The sequence below is a fragment of the Nicotiana tomentosiformis genome, chromosome 1, assembly GCF_000390325.3.
Source record: "Nicotiana tomentosiformis chromosome 1, ASM39032v3, whole genome shotgun sequence".
NCBI lineage: Eukaryota > Viridiplantae > Streptophyta > Magnoliopsida > Solanales > Solanaceae > Nicotiana > Nicotiana tomentosiformis.
This window is the reverse complement of record NC_090812.1, coordinates 134803267-134828750: the sequence shown is the minus strand read 5'-3', so window position 1 is coordinate 134828750 and position 25484 is coordinate 134803267. Positions and strand designations below refer to the sequence as shown.

At 40.1% G+C, this 25484-nt stretch overlaps 1 protein-coding gene across 1 annotated transcript; it reads left to right on the top strand.

The window, feature by feature from the left end:
* Positions 1-1046: 1046 nt before the first annotated feature.
* LOC138910182 (uncharacterized) lies at positions 1047-1439 on the top strand. The gene has a single exon (XM_070201405.1). The coding sequence runs from the start codon at positions 1047-1049 to the stop codon at positions 1437-1439; it is 393 nt and encodes a 130-aa protein (XP_070057506.1).
* Positions 1440-25484: the final 24045 nt, after the last annotated feature.

Here is a 25484-nt window from a genome sequence, read left to right as displayed (position 1 = left end):
TTAGAGAGGAGTTTCTACTAATCAATTGAACTAATAACCAAGTGAATTTGAGAGACTCACTTGAACATTAGAAGTGAATTATCTAGAGTTAAATCCCAAACATTTATCTTGCACCTATCATATCAACCCTATCTTCTCCCAATTGATAACTTCCTTTGCTTAATACTTGCATTGATTGTCATTAGCCAATAGTATAGATTCTTAGTTAATTTTAGTTTTAATCGCATAAACCTAAATGGTTGATCATCTTGGATAGCAATCTAGCTACAAACTACGATACCACTGTTTAATTGCAATCCTTGTGGATACGATATTTTAGTTTACTATATTCGACTAGCAAGCATAATTTAGTGTGTGTTTTGCGCTCGTCAAGTATCCTAGGATTTCTCGGAGCCATGTCTAGTAGAGTCCTTCTTATCAGTGTGTTGTCGACCACATCTATAGTTAGGAGGCTACTTGGGCACTTGGGAATAATACCCTTCTTTGATGTTCTTGATCGTGCGTTAAAGCTGATTGTAAGATTGTTCCTCCTTTAACTCATGATTTACTCTAACGTTCAGTACATGGTGCCTAGGGAGAAGACAAAAACTGGCCAAGGAGCCAATGTCACCCTAGGAGTGGCAGTTGATTCGATATTTGATGATGCGGGTGAGCACCTGAGGGGTGAGGATATTCCCCAAATTACTAAACCACATGAATCTACCATTCATGCTCAGACTACACTAGTTCCTACACCTACTGAGGGTGGAACGGTCCTTCCGACTGATATTCCAGTTCCACCTCCAACTCCAGCTTCTGGTCCCGCTATTTCTGATGGGGATCTTAGGGGAGCCATACAGATGTTTGCTCGGATAGTGGCCTCCCAGGCCTAGAGATCAAATGTTTCACCTACTTCTTCTAGTCAGCCAGGGGATTCCGCAAGTTCCAGGGTGAACATGTTTCTCCAATTGGATCCTCCAGTATTCATAGGTACTGATCCTAAGGAGGACCCCTAGGACTTCATTGATGAGATGCACAAGGCTATCTGAGTTATGCGTGCTACTGAGATGGAGGGAGTGGAGTTGGCCTCTTACCACCTGAAGGGGGTGGCCTATTCTTGGTTTGAGATGTGGGAGGAGTCCCGTGAGGAGGGGAGCCCTCCGGCGAGGTGGAGTGAGTTCACCAATGCCTTTATGGATCATTTTTTGCCTACCGAGACTAAGGCGGCCTATGCCACTGAGTTTGAGAGCCTGAAGCAGGGTAGCATGAATGTGTGGGAGTACCATATGGAATTTGTGCGCCTGTCCAAGTATGTTATTCACATGTTGCCAGCTATGGAGGCTAGGGTGCGCCGGTTTGTGCAGGGTCTTAGCCCATTGGTTATTAATGAGGCCGCTACAACTGCCTTGAATTTTGATATGAACTACGGGAAGATGATGGCATTTACTCAAGCTACATAGGACCATAAACAAAAAAATAGAAGGGAGCGTGAGGGTAGCAATAAGGCCCGGACCGCGGGCAACTTGCGTAGTTCTTCTGGCGGTGGTATGGCGGCATGTAGGGGGTCATCAGGACCATCTTAGTCATTTACTCTGTCTTTGATGAGTGCACATCCATCCAGGCCTAGTCAGGGCAACAGGGGACCCCACTAGCAGGGTCATCCTGGAGGGAGATTCTAGCAGCAGCGGAGGCCCCCATGCCCTAAGTGTGGGAGGATGCACTTTGGGGTCTGCTTCATGGATCTACATATATGTACGTGTCATGCCACGACCTTGGGGAGCGCGATCGATGCTCAAACGTGATACCCCGGTCAAGCAAGCATGTACAATACCTTCTACCAAACTCACCCATGAATAAAGAAAATATATATATATATATATATATATATATATATATATATATCGACAATTAAACATGAGAGGATTTCATGAACAATTCCAATTCCATCACCAACGGTTACTTTTTTCATAATTCCCAAAATATATATACAAAATTATATTTTGAAATGTGACGTGTGATACAAATACAACAAATCTAGTTGACTCTTCCAACACCACTATACAAGCCACACTATGTCTACGGGGCCTCTAAGTACAACTGAAGAGTAGTATGGAAGAGCCGATGACAAGGCCCAGGCTATACCTCAAAACATAAAGTACAACGTCAAATGACATGAAGCTCGGAACAGAGTAGGGCTCACCAAAATCTGCTTAATAGAGAGTAACTGCTAACGAGGATAGAAATCGCCCGCTGACGAACCACCTGCATCAATTGAAGATGCAGCGCCCCCGGCAAAAAGGGATGTTAGTACATATGGAATAGTACTAGTATGAAAACAAAACACCTATTCAAGGACTTAGAAATACAACACGAATATGATGAATCATTGTAACAATAAAAGGCTTAGTTAGCCATTAATGTCACAACAAATTTATTAAAAGATTTCAATAACATTTATAAATTCTTAAGTCGGGGATCCTCTACAACTACCTTTACACAAAGCGGCCCTACCGCCTCACCCCAATGTATGCGGGTGGAGGTGTTTCACAATAGAACAATCCCTGCACAAAGCGGCCCTGCCTGCTCACCCCAATATATGCGGGTGGAGGTGTATCACAATACCACAATCCCTACACAAAGCGGCCGTGCCGCCTAGCCCCAATATATGCGGGTGGAGGTGTATCACAATACCACAATCTCTACACAAAGCGGCCCTGCCGCCTCACCCCAATATATGCGGGTGGAGGTGTATCACAATACCACAATTGTCGATTCCCAAATGATAAGAATTTGTACAAGGGGTTCCCTTCCAATCAACCGTTTGGCACGTTAGGCCTTAGCGAGGGTAGGTTCATAAGGTTTCATCATATGAGAAATAAGTGTTTGATTAAATTGATTTCATACGAGGTTTTCTTCCCAAGAAGGGGGTATAACATAATTAAGTCACAATAGAAAATCTTTAACACATCATTAATTCTTAAAATATATTTTTCCAAAAAGGGCAATACACAATTTCAACTCATGAACATATAGGAGCTCAAAACACTTTGGAAATACTTACAAAGCATAGCATTAATCAAGACAACCACATTTGGGCATGACCTGAGAACATAAGCTTTTAAGCACATCTATTGTTGAAGTCAATTTGGGACAGTTGAATCAAGGCCTATTTCATGACATTTCTCACATCATTTCATTTCCTCGGCACCATTGGCCACAAGTATAACTTTCATTCTTGGCACGTTGGCCATACTTTATATCTCCAACCCATTTCTCTCACTTTCAAGCATCCTTATAAATTATCAACAACAAGGCATTATTATTCAAGACTTTAAATACACATTTGAGCAACTAAGCAAATTAAGGGTCTTAGGCACATGTGATTTCTTACACAATTTGACATGCTAGTTTTCATTAGAATCACGTTTTCAAATTATAACATATTAACGCACAACCCACGCTTAATCACCTTCTCAAATAGTAAACATAACAAGTACATTTGTACTACAAATTGAACGCATATATCTCTTGACATAAGGCTTATTCAGATTAATCAATTTATAATGAGCAATACGGGACTTACAAGGCCATTGTGGGGTTCAATTCAAAAAAAGGAGTTTAGCCAACATACCTAGAATTCGCCCCTTAATAATACTACGACGTTCCACCACACTAAACAACTTCAATCTACAACAACGCAATATAATTGCACCAATATTAGCAAGATTCCTATACTTTAAGTCATTTAGACTTTTTATCAAACATTTAGTGTGCATATCTTTCTACAACCTCCTCCCATGGAATTTTTTCACCTAACAACCACCTTGCACATCAATGATTCACCTCACAACCTCCATCAGCACATGTATGCCCAACACTTCACTCCCAACCCATAAATGTTATCAATTAATTCATTTTACAATCTCTAAAATACTAACACAACCTAGGTTAAGGCATTTGTGGCTTTCGATCACCATCCCATAAGTCATAACACATATTTCATACATAATTAATCACCATAGATTAGTTAGATATGGTAGACACACCTCTTGTAGTGAGGCTCTTGAAAATCCCAACTTGTAGTGTTCTTGGCCAATTTGGGAATTTGAACGGAAATCTATGGATCTTCAAGATTCATCCTAGTTAATATAAGTGTTTAGGAGTAGTAATCAACTTAAAATTTCTCCAAAAATATTACCTTGGTTCATGGGAGGGAAGTGTTGGACGGATTCCCCTTGATATGCAAGCCCTAACTCAAAGAAATGATTTAGACCCTCTCGCTACCCGGCCTTGGGGGTATTTATAGGGCTTCTACATGAGCAGTCATACACTTGGGTAAGTGACCACTTATCTGGCCGGGAACAAAAGGAAAAATACCCTCCAATATGCGCGGCCGCGCATCTGGGCGCGCATATGGCATATGTCCGGTAAAATTGCCATAACTTTCTGTAGAAATATCCAAATGACAAACAGTTTGATGAGTTGGAAACGAGACTCAGAGGGCTTTAATTTGATAGATATATCACCACCTAAGTGTTTATATTGTCGGATTTCTATTCGTTTGAACTCGTGTCTTGTGCTAATGGAAACATCCTTTCCACTTAATGTATCCAACTTGTTCCACACAAGTTCTTGCCATTCACAAAACTCCTCAGTATGTTCCAACACACCTTAAACACATATTTTCATTTCAAAATGATGTGGTTATATCCCATGGGTCTCCTTTAATACTCGAATACATTATTCCTGAATACCGTTGGCTCACTTTAAAATCTTAAATAATTAGGAATTTTTTTAACGGGGCCTTATATTCCCCCCCCCCACTTAGGATCATTCGTCTTCGAATGAGGGTCAAAATTCACCATTAGCACCCAATGTTACTCAGTAGCTATAACACCCACCAGCAGTTCCAAATTGTTGACTAGCTCCCTATATTTCCAAACATTTCACCAGAGTCTCCCCTGTAATTAGGGCCTATCCACCTGCCAGAGAATCCCAAAACTACCCTAACAACATTTTCATAACTCAACAATGCGTCACAATATATATCAACAACTATGATCTCAACATTAAGGGCATTACATTAACATAAGTGGCATTTAGACATGAGTTGCATATATTTAAATAATAACCCATAACAAGTACCCTTTTGAACCACAACCATTTGGTTATACAGGCAAGTGAGAATACTTCCTTTACTATGGCGGAGGCAGATCTCAATTTTTGGACTTATCTAATAGGGATGCCAACTAGGTACCTCTTATAAGCCAATTACCCATTAACTTCACCTTCAATAGTTTCCACCGGAACGATAGGCAAAGGATTTCCAACATCTTTCTGGAACCTAGATACATGATGCATCGGATGCATGGAGGACAATGATGGAAAAATATCATACTCATAGTTTGGCCTATTTCCTTCAATATTCCGTAAGGTCTAATGTGACTACACATACTTTACCTTCCTTAATAATTCACCCAATATATTCATAGAGAAAATCTTGAGAATAACCCTTTCACTTTCTTTAACTCTAAATCCATATGCTGAACACCTAAACTAAACCTTTGGCGACCTTCAACAATTACTCTAAAACGTGCTAGCATGAATATGACCATAAAATTTCCTATCCAATAAATTTGATCACATGATTATGCTTCTTATTTGACATGTTTTAACCTTCAACCCCCGTAGTTTTACTATAAATAGGAACAATGATGTTCGAGGTTAGGCTGGAATTTTTCAAGAATCCATCAATGTGCTGAGCAGTCCATTTCAGGAGATTATATCCTAAGAGACATGAAGGTTACTACCAATAGTGCTGACATGGTTAATCATTGTAATGACATCATTGATTCGACAAATGAGGCGTAGAGTTTTCTAGTAGGCATTGATAATGTAGGGACCATGTTCATGATTCTGAGATTTAAAAGAAATGAGTCATTTTAGACATGTGACATATGGAAGGAATGATCGGGAGGATAAAGCTATTAGCATCAGTTATTCTTGAAAGACTATGAGTCGTGAAAGGACAACAACAATTATTTCATTCCATATGTGCCTTGTTCGGCAATAGTAGGCCTCAAAGAGAAATAGCCAAGTACGTGATACCAGTCGCCTCTTGGAATGTAGGGAAAATCAGTTTAACTCGAAAGGAGAATATTCTGGCACCCTGAATGTGATATGGGTTTCAAAATACATGTAGTTGCATTACGCTCTTAGCATTAACTAACACAAGTAATAGATGTGCCACAAGCCCATGAGGATGAAAAAAGAAGTTGAACACTTGTGAGATTATTATCATTCTGACAACTTAACCCTTCACAATAGTTGATCCTATATGAGAGGACTAGAGATACAACAAACTTTTATTTCAAATCAATATGATCATGATGTGCTAGAATCTTAAACATCCACCTGAGATTGGGAGGCAAAGGTCGCGGTAAGGCTACTTAACTTTCAACCACACACAAGGGAAACCATGTAGCTATGACATCTTAATGTTGGGATGAAATCATGTACTGGTTAGAGAGAATAAACACTTTGCTATGAGCTAGACACATTTCCGCCATAATAACTTTCAAGCTGCAATACCAGGCCACTTCATGGGCAACTACAATACTAGGAACAAAGTGATCTACTTACTGCGGAATGATCTAAGTGGACATGAAAGTCATACTGAGATGGGCAAACAAAAACATCTACCTGTGACAAATTTGTGAAAATCTCAAGTTTCCCAGAAACTTTATATAGACAAGTGACCATTTCAATTGACATGTACACATATGATAGGCGCTGAGATATGGTCTTATGTTGCTAGACAGTGAGAAGGGTTTATGATAATATTCACAAAGGAGTATACTGACTGTTCAAACCATAGGAGCCACATACACCGGAGAGAGAAAGAGTGGCTAAAGAAGAATCTCAACACTAGGCTGTTTTACATTGGATTTGATACCACATAGGTAAACTTTATGACGGTGCATGCATAAGCACAAGTGAGCAGATGTTATCCATTTGAATTAAAGGTTCTATAAAAATTTCATCAGGTATAGTCCCTTGTTGAGAATTTAGGGAAGCAAGTGGGAAGTATTAATCTAGGGTTATAACTAAATTCAAGGAAATAATTATAGAGCTCAATCCCACCAGAGGTTGTAAATAAGATAATTGTGATGAAGAGGCTTCCCGAATACTGCGTCTCGTTCAAAGAGTAGGTACATACAATGTTTTGTGATTCAACGTTTTGCTTAAGACCAGATTTACGTAGGCTCTTGATAAAGATGTACATATACAATAAGGAAAAGCATGTGATGTTTAGAATGATATACTAAGGAATGACTTACCTGGTAACTTTAGATTGACGGAGCAGTGCTTTAACTGATTCTCCTCGACTCCACATCCATAACATACATTGGTACCATAGTGACATACCCCCGAATGACATCTCCTATACTTCACACAACGGGGATGAGGTCCACTAAACTGACTCGCCCCACTGACCTGATATTTACCCTTTTTGCAAACGTCATAAGCATCCCCCTTATCCTTCCTCCAAGCCTTCACGATGGGAGTAACAATCTATATACCGGTTTGCTGTATGGGCCTTTGGAATTTCCCAAGCCTACCAACCCAAACACACTCCTAAGCATACTCACAACACGATGCAAAATGTTCCTTCCAGCACATCGAGCAAACCAGAATGGGTGTACCCAACCTAGGACATTTGTTCTTCTTGTGCCTCCTCTTTCCACAACCAAAAGATATTTCAAGAGTTATCCAACATCTCCCCAAGTGGCGCTTCTTACAAACAAAACAATATGGCTCATTGGTACCAACAACCCTCTTTCGTTTCTTAGGTGCCCTCACCAAATGATTTGATGGCGTGGTGACATTAATAGGAACAAGAACACTTCTCTTAGCAACAAGTTCTTCTAATCTCTCCACGGCTCGACACATTCTCCCAACTAACTCTCGTGCAATCTCCCCCAAATTCAATGCCAAGGTCATTCCCACATTGTTGCTTCGAACCCGTGGATTACTCATTTAGAAAATAAGATATGACGAGGAAATTAGCTTCCTATCTTGAGCTCTATCGCACGACCTAGTGTATCAAAGAAGGGTGAAATTCCTAAATGTCCAAGTAGCCTCCTCATTATAGATGTGGTCAACAACATACCAATAAGAAGGACTTTACTAAACACAACTCCCAGACATCCTAGAACACTTTAAAACCTTAGACTCTGATACCATGTTTGTCACACCACGACCTTGGGGAGCGCGACCGGTGTTCAACCGAGATACCCCGGTCAAGCAAGCCTGTATAATACCTTCTACCCAACGCACCCATGAATAAAGAGAATATATATATATCAACAATTAAACATGAGAGGATTTCATGAACAATTCCAATTCCATAACTAACGATTACTTCTTTCATAATTCCCAAAATATATATACAAAATTATATTTTGAAATAGGACATGTGATACAAATATAAAAAATATCTAGTTGACTCTTCCAACACCACCATACAACCCACACTATGTCTACGGAGCCTCTGAGTACAACCGAAGAGTAGTATGGAAGTGCCGGCGACAAGGCCCCAGCTATACCTCAAAACATAAATTACAACGTCAAATGATATGAAGCCCGGAACAGAGTAGGGCTCACCAAAATCTTCTGAATAGAGAGTAACTGCTAACGAGGATCAAAACCGCCCGCTGACAAACCACCTGCATCCATTGAAGATGTACGCCCCCGGCAAAAATGGGACATTAGTATATATGGAATAGTACTAGTATGAAAATCAAAACACTTATTTAAGGACGTAGAAATACAACATGAATATGATGAATCATGGTAACAATAAAAGGCTTAGTTAGCCGTTTAGTCACAACAAATTCATTAAAAGCTTTCAATAACATTTATAAATTCTTAAGTCGGGGATCCTCTACAACTACCTTTACACAAAGCGTCCCTGCTACCTCACCCCAATGTATGCGAGTGGAGGTGCAATCACGATATCCTCAACGCTACACAAAGTGGCCCTGCCGCCTCACCCCAATGTATGCGGGTAAAGGTGTTTCAGAATACCACAATCCCTACACAAAGCGGCCCTGCCTCCTCACCCCAATATATGTGGGTGGAGGTGTATCACAATACCACAATCCCTACACGAAATGGCCTTGCTGCCTCACCTCAATATATGCGGGTGGAGGTGTATCATAATACCACAATCTCTACATAAAGTGCCCCTGCCGCCTCACCCTAATATATGCGGGTGGAGGTGTAACATAATACCACAACTCTAGATTCCCAAAACGATAATAGTTTGTACAAGGGGTTCTCTTCCAATCAACCGTTTGGCACATTTGGCCTTAGAGAGGGTAGGTTCATAAGGTTTCATCTTATGAGAAATAAGTGTTTGATTACATTGATTTCATACAAGGTTTACTTCCCAAGAAGGGGGTATAACATAATTAAGTCACAATAGAAAATCTTTAACATATCATTCATTTTTGAAATACTTTTTCCCAAAACGGGCAATACACAATTTCAACTCATGAACATATATGAGCTCAAAACACTTTGAAAATACTTACAAAGCATAACATTAATTAAGACAACCACATTTGGGCATGACCTGAGCACATAAGCTTTTAGGCACATCTATTTTCGAATTCAATTTGGGACCGTTGAATCAAGGCCTATTTCATAACCTTTCTCACATCATTTCATTTTCTTGGCACCATTGGCCACAAGTATAACTTTCATTTTTGGCACGTTGGCCACACTTTATATCTTCAACCCATTTCTCTCACTTTCAAGCATCCTTATAGATTATCAACAACAAGGCATTTCTACTCAATACTTTAAATACACATTTGAGCAACTAACCAAATTAAGGGTCTTAGGAACATATGATTTCTTACACAATTCGACATGCTAGTTTTCATTAGAATCACGTTTTCAAATCATAACATATTAACACACAACCCATGCTTAATCACCTTCTCACATAGTAACTCAACATAACAAGTGCATTTGGACTACAAATTGAATGTATATATCTCTTGGCACATGGCTTATTTGAATAGCACAGAGAATCACAATTCCTCACACACACATTGTGCATGACTCAATCAAGACCGTTCTGTTCAACTCTCAAGTCAAGCAAGCATATGTAGTTAAGAAATTTAAGCACTAATGCACTATGTAGCATACAAGTCAAAAAATTGAGAAAAAGCGTCACAAAATAGGTTATTTACTTTACTCAGGCATCACAATTCAACTCAATTGTATGGGAAGATAGAATGCATGTCATAGCCTAATGTGCTAGCACCACACATGTCACTAGGTATCTCAGAGCAATTCAGTTTCTTCCTAACCTACTCCTAAAAATAATAATAAAGAACCCGGTTCGAGCTACACCCTTGGAAAAGAACCCATGCCCAAAGAAAAACCAAAGGATACTACCTAACTAACCAAAACAAAAACTCTTTGTCCAACAGATTCATCATCGGGAAAAGTCCGAGCTTTTTCTGATATTTTTTTCTTTATGCATTTTTGTATTTTTTTGTCTTTTTTCTTTTTTATAAAACAAACTATACTCAAACTATACTAAGTAAAACTAATAAAAGAAACCAATTGATACATATTATACAAAGTACATCACAAGTAGTAGTTCTCCCACCCTACACTTAGCATATGCATAGTCCCCGATGCATGTAAAAATGTAGAACAGAGTTGGGTGAAAAGAAAAATCCCTGTCAGTCGGAGTCTTCCTGCTCAGCATGCCCGCCATCCACAGCTCCAAGCACATCATCATCAGGTCCTAGAGGCACCAAAGCCATCGTCCCAGTGACATCGTCACCAATCTCATCCTCCGTGTCGGAACCTTTGCAAGTGTTTGCATCCTCCAACGAGTGAACGGGGCTACCAGGTGCAATCTCTAACATTTATTTGGAGGAACTAGACAAATCATTGTGTAAATGCATACGCTGCTCGTCTGATACACCCATCCTGATCATGATTACATTCAAGGAGTTATAAAGATACCTATTGAAGTTCTCGTCTCTTTTGTTTGTTGCTTCCTGAGTAAGCTTTGATGTAGTTTCCAACAAGGATGTGATGTCCAACAGCCCTTTAGGAGCCTCTACCGCCTCATCAAACCCTGGGTACTCCGGCACCTCACGAGAGAGCATATATTGCTTGAGCAAGTTACCGAAGAAAAACCTCTTAATCTGCCACCCAAATCGTATGCGGACCATCTCCCCCAACATGATCTCACCCACATTAATGGGTCTCCCAGTCATCAAAACTAATACCACACACACTCGAGCTCGAGTGCATTCGTTGTTGTGTTCAACTGGCATGAGTCTAGCTTGCACGAAATTCTGCCACACATTGGCGGTCTTGTTGAAATCAGAGCGAACCATCTGAAGGTGGATATCACCTTACTTTCTGGTCCACATGGCATTTGAATCGATACCACAAAGAGTGTGATGTATCACCTTTTAGCTCGGCCTCCTTTGGTCGGGGTTCTCCACCCCCAAAAACTAACACAAGGCTTGCCTAGTCAGTGGCATGTCTATTCCACAGACATGTGACCTGAACAAGTCCGTATTCTAGTTGGCGTACAGTTCCCGCACCAATCTCAAATTTGCATGGCCGGGGAATTCCAAGAGTTTGTCCATGTTTAGTGCTCGCAACCTGCCAAGCATGTCCGGAAAGTTCCTTTCTAAAGCTTTTACATTAATCCCTATCTCGGAGACATGTCGCCCATATGGCACAAAGTCCCTATGCCATGCAATAGTAACATCATTGGTTAGTTTTAAATGAGGCCTCAGTTGAGATGGTGTCTGATGTGATCCCTCGGCAACTTGTTTCCTTTTAGCTTGCCTCGAGGATCCTTCTCCTTGCTTGCACGTTTTGGGCACGGGGGCAGTGGTGGAGGACTTTCCTATGCCCTTGCCTTTGTTTGTAATATCATGAACCATAGCAACCTACATCACAAATAAGCATGAATGTGAGAACAAATCAAGAAATCCGCCTATGGTTATCGCACGAGTCAAAAAATGATCCCACACTTAAAACCAAAGGCTCAATGTATAATATTCACAATCGTGGTCTAAAACGCACAAGTGTTGCACCACAAGGAATGGGTACTCAAGACATCCCCATGCCACACAATAGCTAAAAAGGCACTAACGATGCCACACAAACAAGTGATTGATCATGGCGAAGTGAACTAACCTCAATGCAAGCGAACGACATATGGTACTTAATTTCTTTTACAACAACTACTCTAAATTAGCTAATCCTACAAAATGCTACAACATACATAATATAGGATACATGGTGTGGGCGACATGTATGCATTTAAAACCATGATCCCAAGTATGTAAAATCATCCCCACACACCCCGCACTTAGCCCAATATCATATACAACTACACTCGGTTACTCAGACTTCACCGGTGCACAAATAATTCATTCAAACAATTTAACAAACAGCTTGTAGGCATGAAGTGTGTGAACTTTAGTTTAACAATGGTAGAACATGGTGGCCCTCCCAAAATTCAATGAAATAGAGGGAATTTTAGTTTACTAGTCCTTATACAATACAATCACCAACCAATTTCGTCCCACATTTGGGCCACCCACCATAGAACAAGTCTTACGATGAACTTTTAGAGAAAATATTTGGGATTAGGGTATTTGGGAGGGGGAATGTTTATTATCATCTATAAATTAAATGAACAAGAAGAAGAAGAAGAAAACATACCTGTAGGATTTAGGATGAGAGCAAGGAAGGAGCTTGAAGATATGAGAGAGAGAGAAAGAAGAAGACTTGCGCGGCAAAAGCTTGAGAGCGTAAGAGAGAGAGAGATACGGGTGTTTGGGAGGGGGTGTTTATTTATGTTTTAATTTGTATTGTGGGTGGGTATGGGTTATAACTGGGTTATAATGTTAGTATAGCTGGGTATATGGGTTGGGGTAATGGGTATGGGTATTAATCTAATAAATAAAAATAAATAAAAATGAAAAGAAAAACAAATTAAACTTACCTGCTCACCCCAAGCCCAGTGCCCCATGCTAGGCTTGGCACTGGGAGGCTTCAACTTTCTGTAACGGGCGCCCCAGGTAGCGTGGGGAGCTGGCCTAGGTGCTGATTCGATGATTTTTCTATATATTTGTTTTTAATTGTAATATAACATCCCGATCCCCCGAGCCTTTTATATATCCAATTTACATGATCCACGCTATTCTACCTATAATTTTTATGCCTACAACAAAAATGCAAACTCTAGTCTACTCTAAAAATAATTAAAACAACTAAGCTATGAAAGCAACAAAATTGAGTGGCACGGCGCAGGGTCTCGCTTACTCATCAGCGAGTACAATTTTGGTCTTCTCACGATCAGTTATTCCTCCCCAATAGTGCTTGACTCTATGTCCATTCACTAAAAAGTTTCTTTCACCATTTAACGTGTGCAACTAAATTGCACCATAAGGAGTGACTCTCACCACCTCAAATGGGACTGACCATCTCGATTTTAACTTCCCAAGGAATCAACTTGAGCCTAGAATTGAACAATAATACATGTTGGCCTGGCTCAAAGTGGTGTGGCTTGATATGCTTGTCATGCCATCTTATCGTTTTCTATTTTTATATCTTAGCATTTTCATAAGAGTGCAACCTGAACTCATCTAACTCATTGAACTGCAAGAGTCTCTTCTCACCTGCGACTTCAAAGTCCATATTCAACTTTCTAATGGCCCAATACGCTTTGTGTTCAAGTTCAACAGGCAAGTAATATGCCTTCCCATAAACAAGCTTATACGGTGACGCCCCAATTGGCATTTTGTATGTTGTGCTATATGCCCACAAGGCATCATCTAACTTTGCAGCCCAATCCTTCTTATTCACACTCACCGTCTTCTCTAAGATTTGCTTTATTTATATGTTAGACTGTCACGCCCCAAACTCAAGGCGCTCGACCGACGCTCAACTAAGAGAACCCGGCTGAGCAAGCCTATTAGACTTACTTCTATCCAAACTCATTCATGAATAAAGAGGAGATGTACTCCATTAATCAATCACTGAAAAGATTTTATTAACAACTTCCTTTTCATTCCCATTACTCGCTTAATTCATAATTTCTAAAACATTACGAGTTTATAGGATTAATGAAAAACATAATTTCGAAATACCAACATTTCTAGTTCAATTCCCAACATCAAACATAACCCACAACCTGTCTACGGAGCCTCTAAATACAATAGAAGAGTAATATGGAAATGTCGGCAACAAGGCCCCGGCTATACCTCAAAACAATGTACATGAGAAACAAAAGATACATGACCCCGAAATGAAGTGGGCCTCACCAAATCAGCTGAAAAGAGTGTACTGCTATCACTGATCAATGCCGCCTGCTGAAGAACCACCTGCATCCATTAAAAATGCAGCGCTCCTGGTAAAAGGAACGTTAGTACTGTCGAATAGCACTAGTATGTATAGCTAAAAATCCTCTTTCAAAATAGAATGCCCATATAAGAAAAGGCAACACATAGGAATAGCAAGTCACAACCAACAATATCCAAACGTCCAGTTAAAACATAATAATTTTAAAAATACAAACTTCATATATAATCTTGGTTGGGAGATCATTAGCACCGATATACCATCGTCTTTGTTAGCATAGAGTCGATCACGCCCGATCGGCTAGGCGATCTCCCCACGAACAATGTGGTTTGACATGTGATGCGAAAGAAAGTTGTTACCAAGAGTAGTACCATCATATGCCCAATATGGCGTCTGATCTCCACCCGATCAGCTAGGCCTCCTTCCCATATATGCCGTGTGGGTTGACTTTTCCAATCCACAAAGGTTCGAGTTTCATCCCAATTAAGGGGAATAATATCACAATCCATCCCTTCACCGGCACATGTAGTTTCAGGTATGGGCCTTATGACCCACCCTTCCTCGGTATTGCTAATGATGCTCCCAAAAATAGTTTTGATTTGATTTGAAAACTAAAATATCATAAATACAATTGTACTCACCTCAACATCTTTCACATTGTATGAATTCGCATTAGTATTTCTAGTCATTCACAACGATAATATTTCATTGGCTCATTAGGCCATTCACAAGATTCTTTATTCCTGGCACAATGGCCGTATTTCATATTCCACACTTTCACCTCTTTCAATTTGAAAGATCACCATCAAGTATCAACATATAGGATATTTTAAAAATCATATACTTCAAACACAAATGGTTTCTTCCCAAAGAATGAAGCATAGCAACCAACAATAGAAACACACATGAAAAATCTTAAACAGTCAATACACCATTTACTCTTGCAATACTCTCCCCCGGAAATGACAATGTACAATTTCAACACATGAGTATATAGAACTCGAATCACATTGGATATATTTATAAATCAAAGCATTAGTTAAAGCATCCACTAATGGGCAAGAATTTAATACAAAAGCTTTTAGACAATTCTATCTTTCATTGAAACACGACTCAAAGCCATAAACTTTTAATACGTAACCCACACTTTGAAACTTACAGAAACATTATGGAATTCAATTCCAAGAGAGAAAGTTTAGCCAACATACCTCAATTGTGCTTCTTTGGACTTTACAATTTTCCAGAACCCTTAGCAACCTCAATCTATTTTAGCAATATACAAATTGAACCCAAAATTAGGAAAACGTTCATGGTTCTAGTTCACTTCTTATTTCCCTCACACTCTTTATCACATGTATGCAAGATAAACAACCCTCACACCCATGGACTATCTTATTAATACCCCATTATAACTATGTTTGAAATTAAGAGCTGGGGTGATGAAGTCTTACCTTTTTGGATGAAGAATTTGGTACTCTACTTGAATATTTCCAATGCTTTGAGTGATGGTTGAAGATTAATTGGTGGGAATTAGGCCCTCCCTCTAGAACCCTCTCTCTCTCACACTAGAAATATGAGAAATGAGCTTTAAAATGGGCTAAATAGGTGTTTTGACGGAATGGGGGTCGGGTTTTAAATTAGGAAAGTGGGTGCCCTGACACAGGTCTACGGTCTCATATGCGACCAAAGTAACCGCAGAAATGGTCCTCAGGGGCCTAAACTTTCGGCCCAGGTATGCGACCAGTATGCGGTTCGCATACTCGTTCTGCGGTCGAATAATGCACCGCATAACTCCCTCCACAAAAACCCAAGAGGGATTATGCGGTCCGCATATCGATTATGCGGTCGCATAATCGACCGAAAAACGGACCTCAAGTTGGCCAAACTTACTGCTTCACTCTGCTGCCATTATACAGTCCGTAGAGTGATTATGCGGCTGCATAATGGGCCGCAGAAATGCGTTCTTCTAAGAAACATTTTCCTCTCGGTCCGTAGGGTACTGTTCAATCCAAAAAGTCCGAACCGCGGCGAGCAAGCTCGCCGCAATGAATTTCTACTAATATAACATAGGGATGTATCTTGGCACCACGAAACCCTGAGTTTTTGGTTTAAATTTTTACGGGTCCGTACATCCTCCCCCACTTAAGATCATTCGTCCTCGAATGAGGATCAAGATTTGCTTAACACAGTTTCAGTTGTACCACATAACATCAGCCCTAGATTTGCCTAACTTCCTAACTTTCTGAAAATTTCGCCAGAGTTTCCTTTGTATATAGGCCTATTCACCTATCAGAGTAACACCAAAAACAATTCCTAACAACACATCAACAACTTGACAAAACATCACCATGTATAACAATGTCACTAATCTCATCATTACAAGCATTATACTATCAAGAGTGGTATCTAGACATGAGCTGCACATATTTAAATCATAACACACAGAAGTACCTTTCAAATCACAATCATTTAACTATACACTCAAATGGGAACATTTTATTTCCTTAACACTTTTGCCCCTCCATGTGGTCTCCTCGACTTACAGACTTTGCCACAACAGATTAACGGAGACAATCTTAACTCCCAGACTTTTCTAACAAGGATAGCAAATAGTTGCTCCTTACAATCCCATTATCCCTTATCTTTACCCTATTAGACATAGACACATGAAACATCGGGTACACGGCGAACAATAATAGGGAAACATCATACTCATAGTTTAGCCTATTTCCTTTCAAAATTCCATAAGGCCTAATGTGACTTCACATACTTTACCTTTATTAACAATTCACATAGCATCCTCATGCAGAAAATATTGAGAATAACCCATTCACTTTCTTCAATTCTAAATCTCCATGCCGAACACTCAAACTAAACCTTTGGCAACCTCCAACAATTTCTCTAAGATGTGCTAGCTTGACTATGACAATAAAATTTCATATCCCATATATTTGATCACGGGATGATGCTTCTTGTTTGACATGCTTGAACCTACAATACTCGATAGATTTTCTACAAACAGGAACAACGAGGTTCGAGATTTCGCTGTAAATATTCAAGAATCCATCAACATGCGGAGCACGGAATTTCAGGAGGTTATATCCTAAGAGACATGAAGGTCACTACCAATAGCACTGACATGGTGATTCGTTATGGTGACATCATCGGTTCAACAAACGAGTCATAGAGTTGCCCAGTAGGCATAGATAATGTAGGAATCAGGTTCATGATTAGGAGATTTAAATAAATGAGTCATTTTAGACACGTGACATATGGGAGGCATCGTCTGGAGGATAAAGACATTAGCGTCAGTTATTCTTGGAATACTATGAGCCAACAAAAGGACAACAACAATTGTTTCATTCCATACATGCCTTGTTTGGCAATAGTAGGCCTCAAAGAGATATAGCACTTATGTGACACCAGTCAGCTCATGGAATTTAGGGAAAATCAGTTTAACTCGAAATGAGAATGTTCTAGCACCCTGAATATGATATGGGTTTCAAGATACACAAAGTTGCATTACACTCTTAACAGTAACTAGCACCAGGAATCTATGCCACAAGCTTACGAGGATGAAAAAAAAGTTGAACACTTGTGAGATTATTATCATTCCCACAGCTTAACCTTTGCCAATATTTGATCCTATGTGAGAGGACTAGAGATACGACGAGTTTGTCTTTCAATTCAATATGCTCATCATAAGGCTGTTCAACTTTCAATCTCACACAAGTGGAATCATGTAACTAGGACATCTTAATGTTGGATGAAATCATGTATTAGTTAGAGAGAATGAACACTTTGGCATGAGCTAGACATGTTTTTCCTATAACAACTCTCAAGTTGCCATTTCAGGCCAATTCCCGGGCAACCACAATACTGGGAACAAGGTGAGTTACTCACTGACGCATGATCTAGGTGGACATGAAAGTCATACTGAGATGGGTAAAGAACAAGACCTCCCTGTGACGAATTTGTGATAAATCTCAAGTTGCTCAGAAACTTTATGCGGATAAGTGGCCCCTTTCAATTGGCATGTACGCACATGATAGGTGATAATATATACTCTCATGTTACTAGACAATGAAAAGGATTCATGATACTATTCATAAAGGAGTAGAATAATTATTCCAACCATAGAAGTTACATTTACCGGAGAGGAAAACAGTGACTCAAGAAGGATCTCAACATTAGGTGCTTTCCATTGGATATGATACCGCCTAGGTAAATATTATGGTGATGCATGTATAGGCGCAAATGAGCAGATGTTATCCATTTGAATCAAAAGGTTCTGTACGAAATTCATCAGGTATTGTCCCTTGTTGAGAATTTAGGGAAGTAGTGGGAAGTATTAACCTAGGGCTATAACGCAATTGAAGGAACCCATTATAGAACTCAATTTCTCAAGAGGTTGTAAATATAAGGAATTGTGATAAAGAGGCTTCACGAATATTGTGCCTCGTTCTAATAGTAGATATAGAGAACGACTCATAAAGTTATTTCAGTTCTATCCCAATATCCATAGTAACATAAGAGGTGACATATGACAAAGTGGAATAGGTATCAATAAGAACATACACATCATGAGATCGGACAGTCAATATACATATAACCGCATTTGGAGAAGCCTCAAACTTTTGACGTCTCCTCATAGCATAAAACTTATTGGGCGCTCCCGAGCTCTGAATACCACCCTTAGCTATTCCACGCCCTGCAAGCGTTATAGTGCCTTTAGCTGGGGGAGGCGTTATGGATGTAGTAGCTATAGAATTGGCTGGTTGTGCCATACCCTTGCCCATGCTCTGGTGAGACAAGTAACAATCTCTTTGAAAGTGGCCCGTCATACCACACTCGTAGAATACTTTTGTACCATAGTGACACACTCCTGGATGGCATCTCCCACACTTCACACAACGGGGATGAGGTCCGCTGAACTGACTCGTCTTAGTGACCTGATATTTACCCTTTTTGTATACATCATAAGCATAACCCTTATCCTTCGTCCAAGCTTCTAATGCGGGATTAACAATTCCAACATCGGATTGCTGTGTGGGCCTTTGGAATTGCCCAAAGATACCACCTCTAACGCGCTGAGCATACTCACAACACGATGCCAAATGTTCCTTCCCGCATGACGGACATAATTAGATGGGTGTACCCAACCTAGGGCATTTGTTCTTCTTGTGCCCCTTCTTTCCACAGTCATAACATATTTTAAGGGTCATCCAACATGTTCCCAAGTGTCACTTCTTGCAAATCACACAATCTAGTTCATTAGCACCAACAACCCTCTTTTGTTTCTTAGATTCTCTCACCACACAATCCGATGTTGCAGTGACAGTGGTAGGAATAAGGACACTTCCCTTAGCAACAAGTTCTTCCAACCCCTCCATGGCTCGACACATTCTCCCAACAAACTCTTGTGTAGTCTCCCCCAGATTCAATGGAGCGGTCATTCCCTCCTCATTGTTTTTAACTCGTGGATTACTCATCTAAAAAGTATCATGAGACATAACGAGGAAATTGGCTTCCTATCTTGAGCTCTATCACACGATCTGGAGTATCAAAGAAGTGTGAAATTCCTAAATGTCCAAGTAGCCTCCTCATTATAGTTGTGGTCGACAACACATTGATAAGAATGACTCTACTAGACACGGCTCTAACACATCCTAGGACACATTAAAACCTTAGGCTCTGATACAAAGTTTGTCACGCCCCAAACTAAGGGAGCGCGACCGGCGCTCATCTGAGAGAACACAGCCGAGCAAGCCTATTAGACTTACTTATACCCAAACTCATCCATGAATAAAGAGGAGATGTACTCCATTAATCAGTCACTGAAAAGATTTTATTAACAACTTCCTTTTTATTCCCATTAGTAGCTTCATTCATAATTTCCAAAACATTACGAGTTTATAGGATTAATGAAAAACATAATTTCCAAATACCAACATTTCTAGTTCAATTCCCAATATCAACCATAACCCACTACCTGTCTACGGAGCCTCAAAATACAATAGAAGAGTTATATGAAAATCCGGCAACAAGGCCCCGGCTATACCTCAAGTTGGCCAAATCAGCTGAAAAGAGTGTACTGCTATCACTGATCAATGCCGCCTGCTGAAGAACCACTTGCATCCATTAAAGATGCAGCGCCCCCGGCACAAGGGACATTAGTACTGTCGAATAGCACTATTATGTATAGCTAAAAATACTCTTTCAAAATAGAATGCCCATATAAGAAAAGGCAACACATAGGAACAGCAAGTCACAATCAACAATATCCAAATGTCCAGTTAAAACATAATAATTTTCAAAATACAAACTTCATATATAATCTTGGTTGGGAGATCATTAGCACCGATATACCACCGTCTTTGTTAGCACGGAGTCCGATCATGCCCGATCGGCTAGGCCATCTCCCCACGAATAATGTGGTTTGACATGTGATGCGAAAGAAAGTTGTTACCAAGAGTAGTACCACCATATGCCCAATATGGCGTCTGATCTACACCCGATCAGCTAGGCCGCCTCCCCACATATGCCGTGCGGGTTGAATTTTCCAATCCACAAACGTTCCAGTTTCATCCAAATTAAGGGGAATAATATCACCATCCACCCCTACACCGGCACGTGTAGTTTCAGGTGTGGGCCTTATGACCCACACTTCCTCTGTATTGCTAATGATGCTCCCAAAAATAGTTTTGATTTGATTTGCAAACTGAAATATCATAAATACATTTGTACTCACCTTAACATCTTTCACATTGTATGAATTCTTATTAGTATTTCCAGTCATTCACAACAACAATATTTCATTGGCTCATTAGGACATTCACAAGATTCTTTATTCCTGGCACAATGGCCGTATTTCATATTCTACACTTTCACCTCTTTCATTTTCAAAGATCACCATCAAGTATCAACATATAGGATATTTTAAAAATCATATACTTCAAATCCATTTGAAATGGAAACTTCAAACACAAATGATTTCTTCCCAAAGAATGAAGCATAGCAACAAACAATAGAAACACACATGAAAAATCATAAACAGTCAATACACCATTTATTCTTGCAATACTCTCTCCCAGAAATGACAATGTACAATTTCAACACATTAGTATATAGAACTCGAATCACACTGGATATATTTATAAATTAAAGCATTAGGTAAAGCAACCACTAATGGGCATGGATTTAGTACAAAAGCTTTTAGAAAATTCTATCTTTCATTGAAACACGACTCAAAGCCATAACCTTTTAATACGTAACCCACACTTTGGAACTTACAGAAACATTGTGGAATTTAATTCCAAGAGAGAAAGTTTAGCTAACATACCTCAATTGTGCTTCTTTAGACTCTACAATTTTCCGGAACCCTTAGCAACCTCAATCTATTTTAGCAATATACAAATTGAACCCAAAATTAGGAAAACGTTCATGGTTCTAGTTCACTTCTTATTCCCCCACACTCTTTATAACATGCATGCAAGATAAACAACCCCCACACCCATGGACCATCTTATTAATATCCCATTATAGCTATGTTTGATATTAAGAGTTGGGGTGATGAAGTCTTACCTTTTTGGATGAAGAATTTGGTACTCTACTTGAATATTTCCAAGGCTTTGAGTGATGGTTGAAGATTAATTGGTGGGAATTAGGCCCTCCCTCTAGAACACTCTCTCTCTCACACTAGAAATATGAGAAATGAGCTTCAAAATGGGCTAAATGGGTCTTTTAACGGAATGGGGGTCGGGTTATAAATTAATAAAATGGGTGCCCCGACACAGGTCTGCGGTTGCATATGCGACCGCATAATGGTTATGTGGTCCGCAAAGTGACCGCAGAAATGGCCCTCAAGGGCCTAAAATTTCGGCCTAGATATGCGACCAGTATGCGGTCCACATACTCATTTTGCGGTCGTATAATGCACCGCAAAACTCCCTCCGCAAAAACCCAAGAGGGATTATACGATCGATATGAGGTCCGCATATCAATTATGCGGTCGCATAATCGACTGCAAAACGGACCTCAAGTTGGCCAAACTTACTGCTTCACTCTGCGGCCATTATGCGGTCCGCAGAGTGATTATGCGGCCGCATAATGGGCCGCAGAAATGCGTTCTTCTGCGAAATATTTTCCTCTTAGTCCGTAGGATACTGTTCAATCCTAAAAGTCCGAACAGTGGCGAGCAAGCTCTCCGCGAAGTATTTCTACTAATATAACGCAGGGATCTATCTTGGCAACAGGAAACCCTGAGTGTTTGGTTTAAATTTTTACGGGTCCTTACATAGACACCTCGGCATGTCCACGTGTTTGCGGATGATATGCCGTGGCCACTCTATGGCAGACTCCATATTTAGCAAGAAGGTTATTCAACAGCAGATTGCAAAAATGTGTCCCTTCATCACTAATGAAGGCACGTGGAGTCCAAAAAATCGCGAATATGTTATTTTTGACAAACGCAGCTACCACCATGGCATCATTTGTTGGCAATGTAATTGCCTCTACCCATTTTTACACGTAGTCAACTGCTAGCAAGATGTATTTGTTTCCTCTGGACAACGCGAATGGTCCCATAAAATCTATCCATCACACATCAAAAATCTTGACCTCCAGGATGTTATTCAAAGGCATCTCATGCCTCTTTGTGATTGTTCATATTCTTTGATACTGGTCACACTTCTTAACAAATTCATGGACATCCTTGAATAATGTTGCCCAAAAGAACCCGGATTGTAATGCCTTTGTAGCTCTCCTATCGCCTCCATGATGGGCCCCATAAGGTGATGCATGAAAATCATACAAAACTAGATCCACCTCTTTTTCTGGAATTCATCTCCTCATCAACTGATTAGCACATTGCTTGTACAGGTATGGCTCATCCCAGAAGTAGAAGTTCACGTCATGTCGAAATCTCTTTCTAGCTTCAGATTCAATTTAAGGAGAAAGTACCCCACTCACAAGATAATTTACATTGTCCACGTACCATGGGGGAGGGTCTTGGTTGATAGCAAAATGTTTCTCATCAGGAAAATCTTCTTTAATTTGACCACCCTCCTCCACGCGATCGTGATTTTCCAGCCTTGATAGATCGTCAGCTACTTGGTTCTCTATGCCCTTTCGATCTTGTATTTCTACATCAAATTCCTACAATAACAAAACCCAGTGCATCAATATAGTCTTGGATTCTTTTTTTGTAAATAGATACCAGATTGTTGCATGATCGGTATCGACTATGACTTTTGTTCCCATCAAGTATGCCCGAAATTTCTCAAAGGCCCATACAACGGCCAACAAATCCTTTTCATTGGTGGTGTAATTCAGCTGTGCATCATCAAGAGTTTTACTCGCATAGTAGATGGAATAAAACATCTTGTCCTTCATCTGGCCTAGCACTACCCCAATAGCATGGTCACTTGTATTACACATAAGTTCAAATGGAACGGACCAATCCGGTGCTGCAATAATGGGGGCAGCCACCAACTGCATTTTGAGCTCTTCGAATGCCTTCAGGCAGGCGTCATCAAAATTGAAAGTTACATCCATTTCAAGCAACCTGCACAAGGGAGTAGCAATTTTCGAAAAACCCTTAATAAATCATCTATATAATCCTGTGTGTCCCAAGAAACTCAGGACACCCTTCACAGAAATGGGTGTAGGTAATTGTTCAACTACCTCCACCTTCACCTTATCAACCTCAATGTCGCTCTTAGACACTCTATGACCCAACATGATGCCTTCTTGCACCATAAAATGGTACTTTTCCCAATTTAATACAAGATTTGTTTCTTCACAATGGGCCAACACCTTGGTAAAATTCTTCAAACATGCATCATAAGAAGACCTAAAGACTAGATAATCATCCATAAAAACTTCCACAAACTTTTCCACCTTATCGGTGAAAATAGCCATCATGCACCTCTGGAAAGTGGCTGGTGCATTACAAAGACCAAACGGCATTCACTTGAAGGCAAAAGTGCCTTAAGGACAAGTAAAAGTGGTCTTCTCTTGATCCTCTAGGCATATGACAATCTGGTTGTACCCCGAATAAACATCAAGGAAGCAATAATATTCATGCCCCGCTAATCTGTCCAATATTTGGTCAATGAATGGAAGTGGGAAGTGGTCCTTGCGGGTTGCGTTATTGAGCCTTCTGTAATCAATGCAAACTCTCCACCCCCTCACGGTGCAGGAAGGAATTAGCTCATTTTTCTCATTCTCTACAACAATCATTCCCCCATTTTTAGGCACACATTGCACTGGGCTTACCCAGTTGCTATCAGAGATATGAAAGATGATACCGGCATCGAGCCACTTAATTACTTCCTTCTTAACGAGTTGTTTCATAATGTTATTTAATCTCATTTTCTGCTCAACACTGGGGCGGTGTCCATCTTCCACAAAGATTTGATGCATGTAAAATGATGGACTGATTCCCTTGATGTCAGCAATTACCCACCCTATAGCCTTTTAATGCTCGCGAAGTACTCTGAGCAATTTTTCTTCTTGTACATTGGTCAAACTGGATGAGATAATCACTGGCAATGTCTTAAAGATCCCCAAATAAGCGTAGCACAGATGCGCTGGAAGGGGCTTCAGTTTTAGCTCTGGAGCTTATTCAATAGATGGCTTAGGAAGGGCCAGAGTCACAGATCTGTCCAACTCCTCAAATCTCCCAAACCCATGGACATAATTGTACGACATGTCAAGTACTTGCTCAATTTGTCCCATCATCTCATCTTCACTGTCTTCTTCGTCCCCAATAAAAGCTCGTTCAAGAGGGTCTATGGGGCTCATATAAGGCACAAATGGCGTAGCATCACTTTCCACCACAGAAATCATGGATAGCTCTTCATATTGGGCTGGCAATTTGAGTGCTTTATACACATTGAATACCTCCACTCGATCACCTACTCTCATCGTCATCTTTCCTTTGCATACATCAAAGGGGACTTCCTGATCTTGGCCCGTGGCTAAGAATGGATGCCTCAAAATAAATGGGACTTCCTGATCGGGCTCGTAGTCCAAGATAATGAAATCATCACGGAATATGAAAGAACCCACTTGAACTA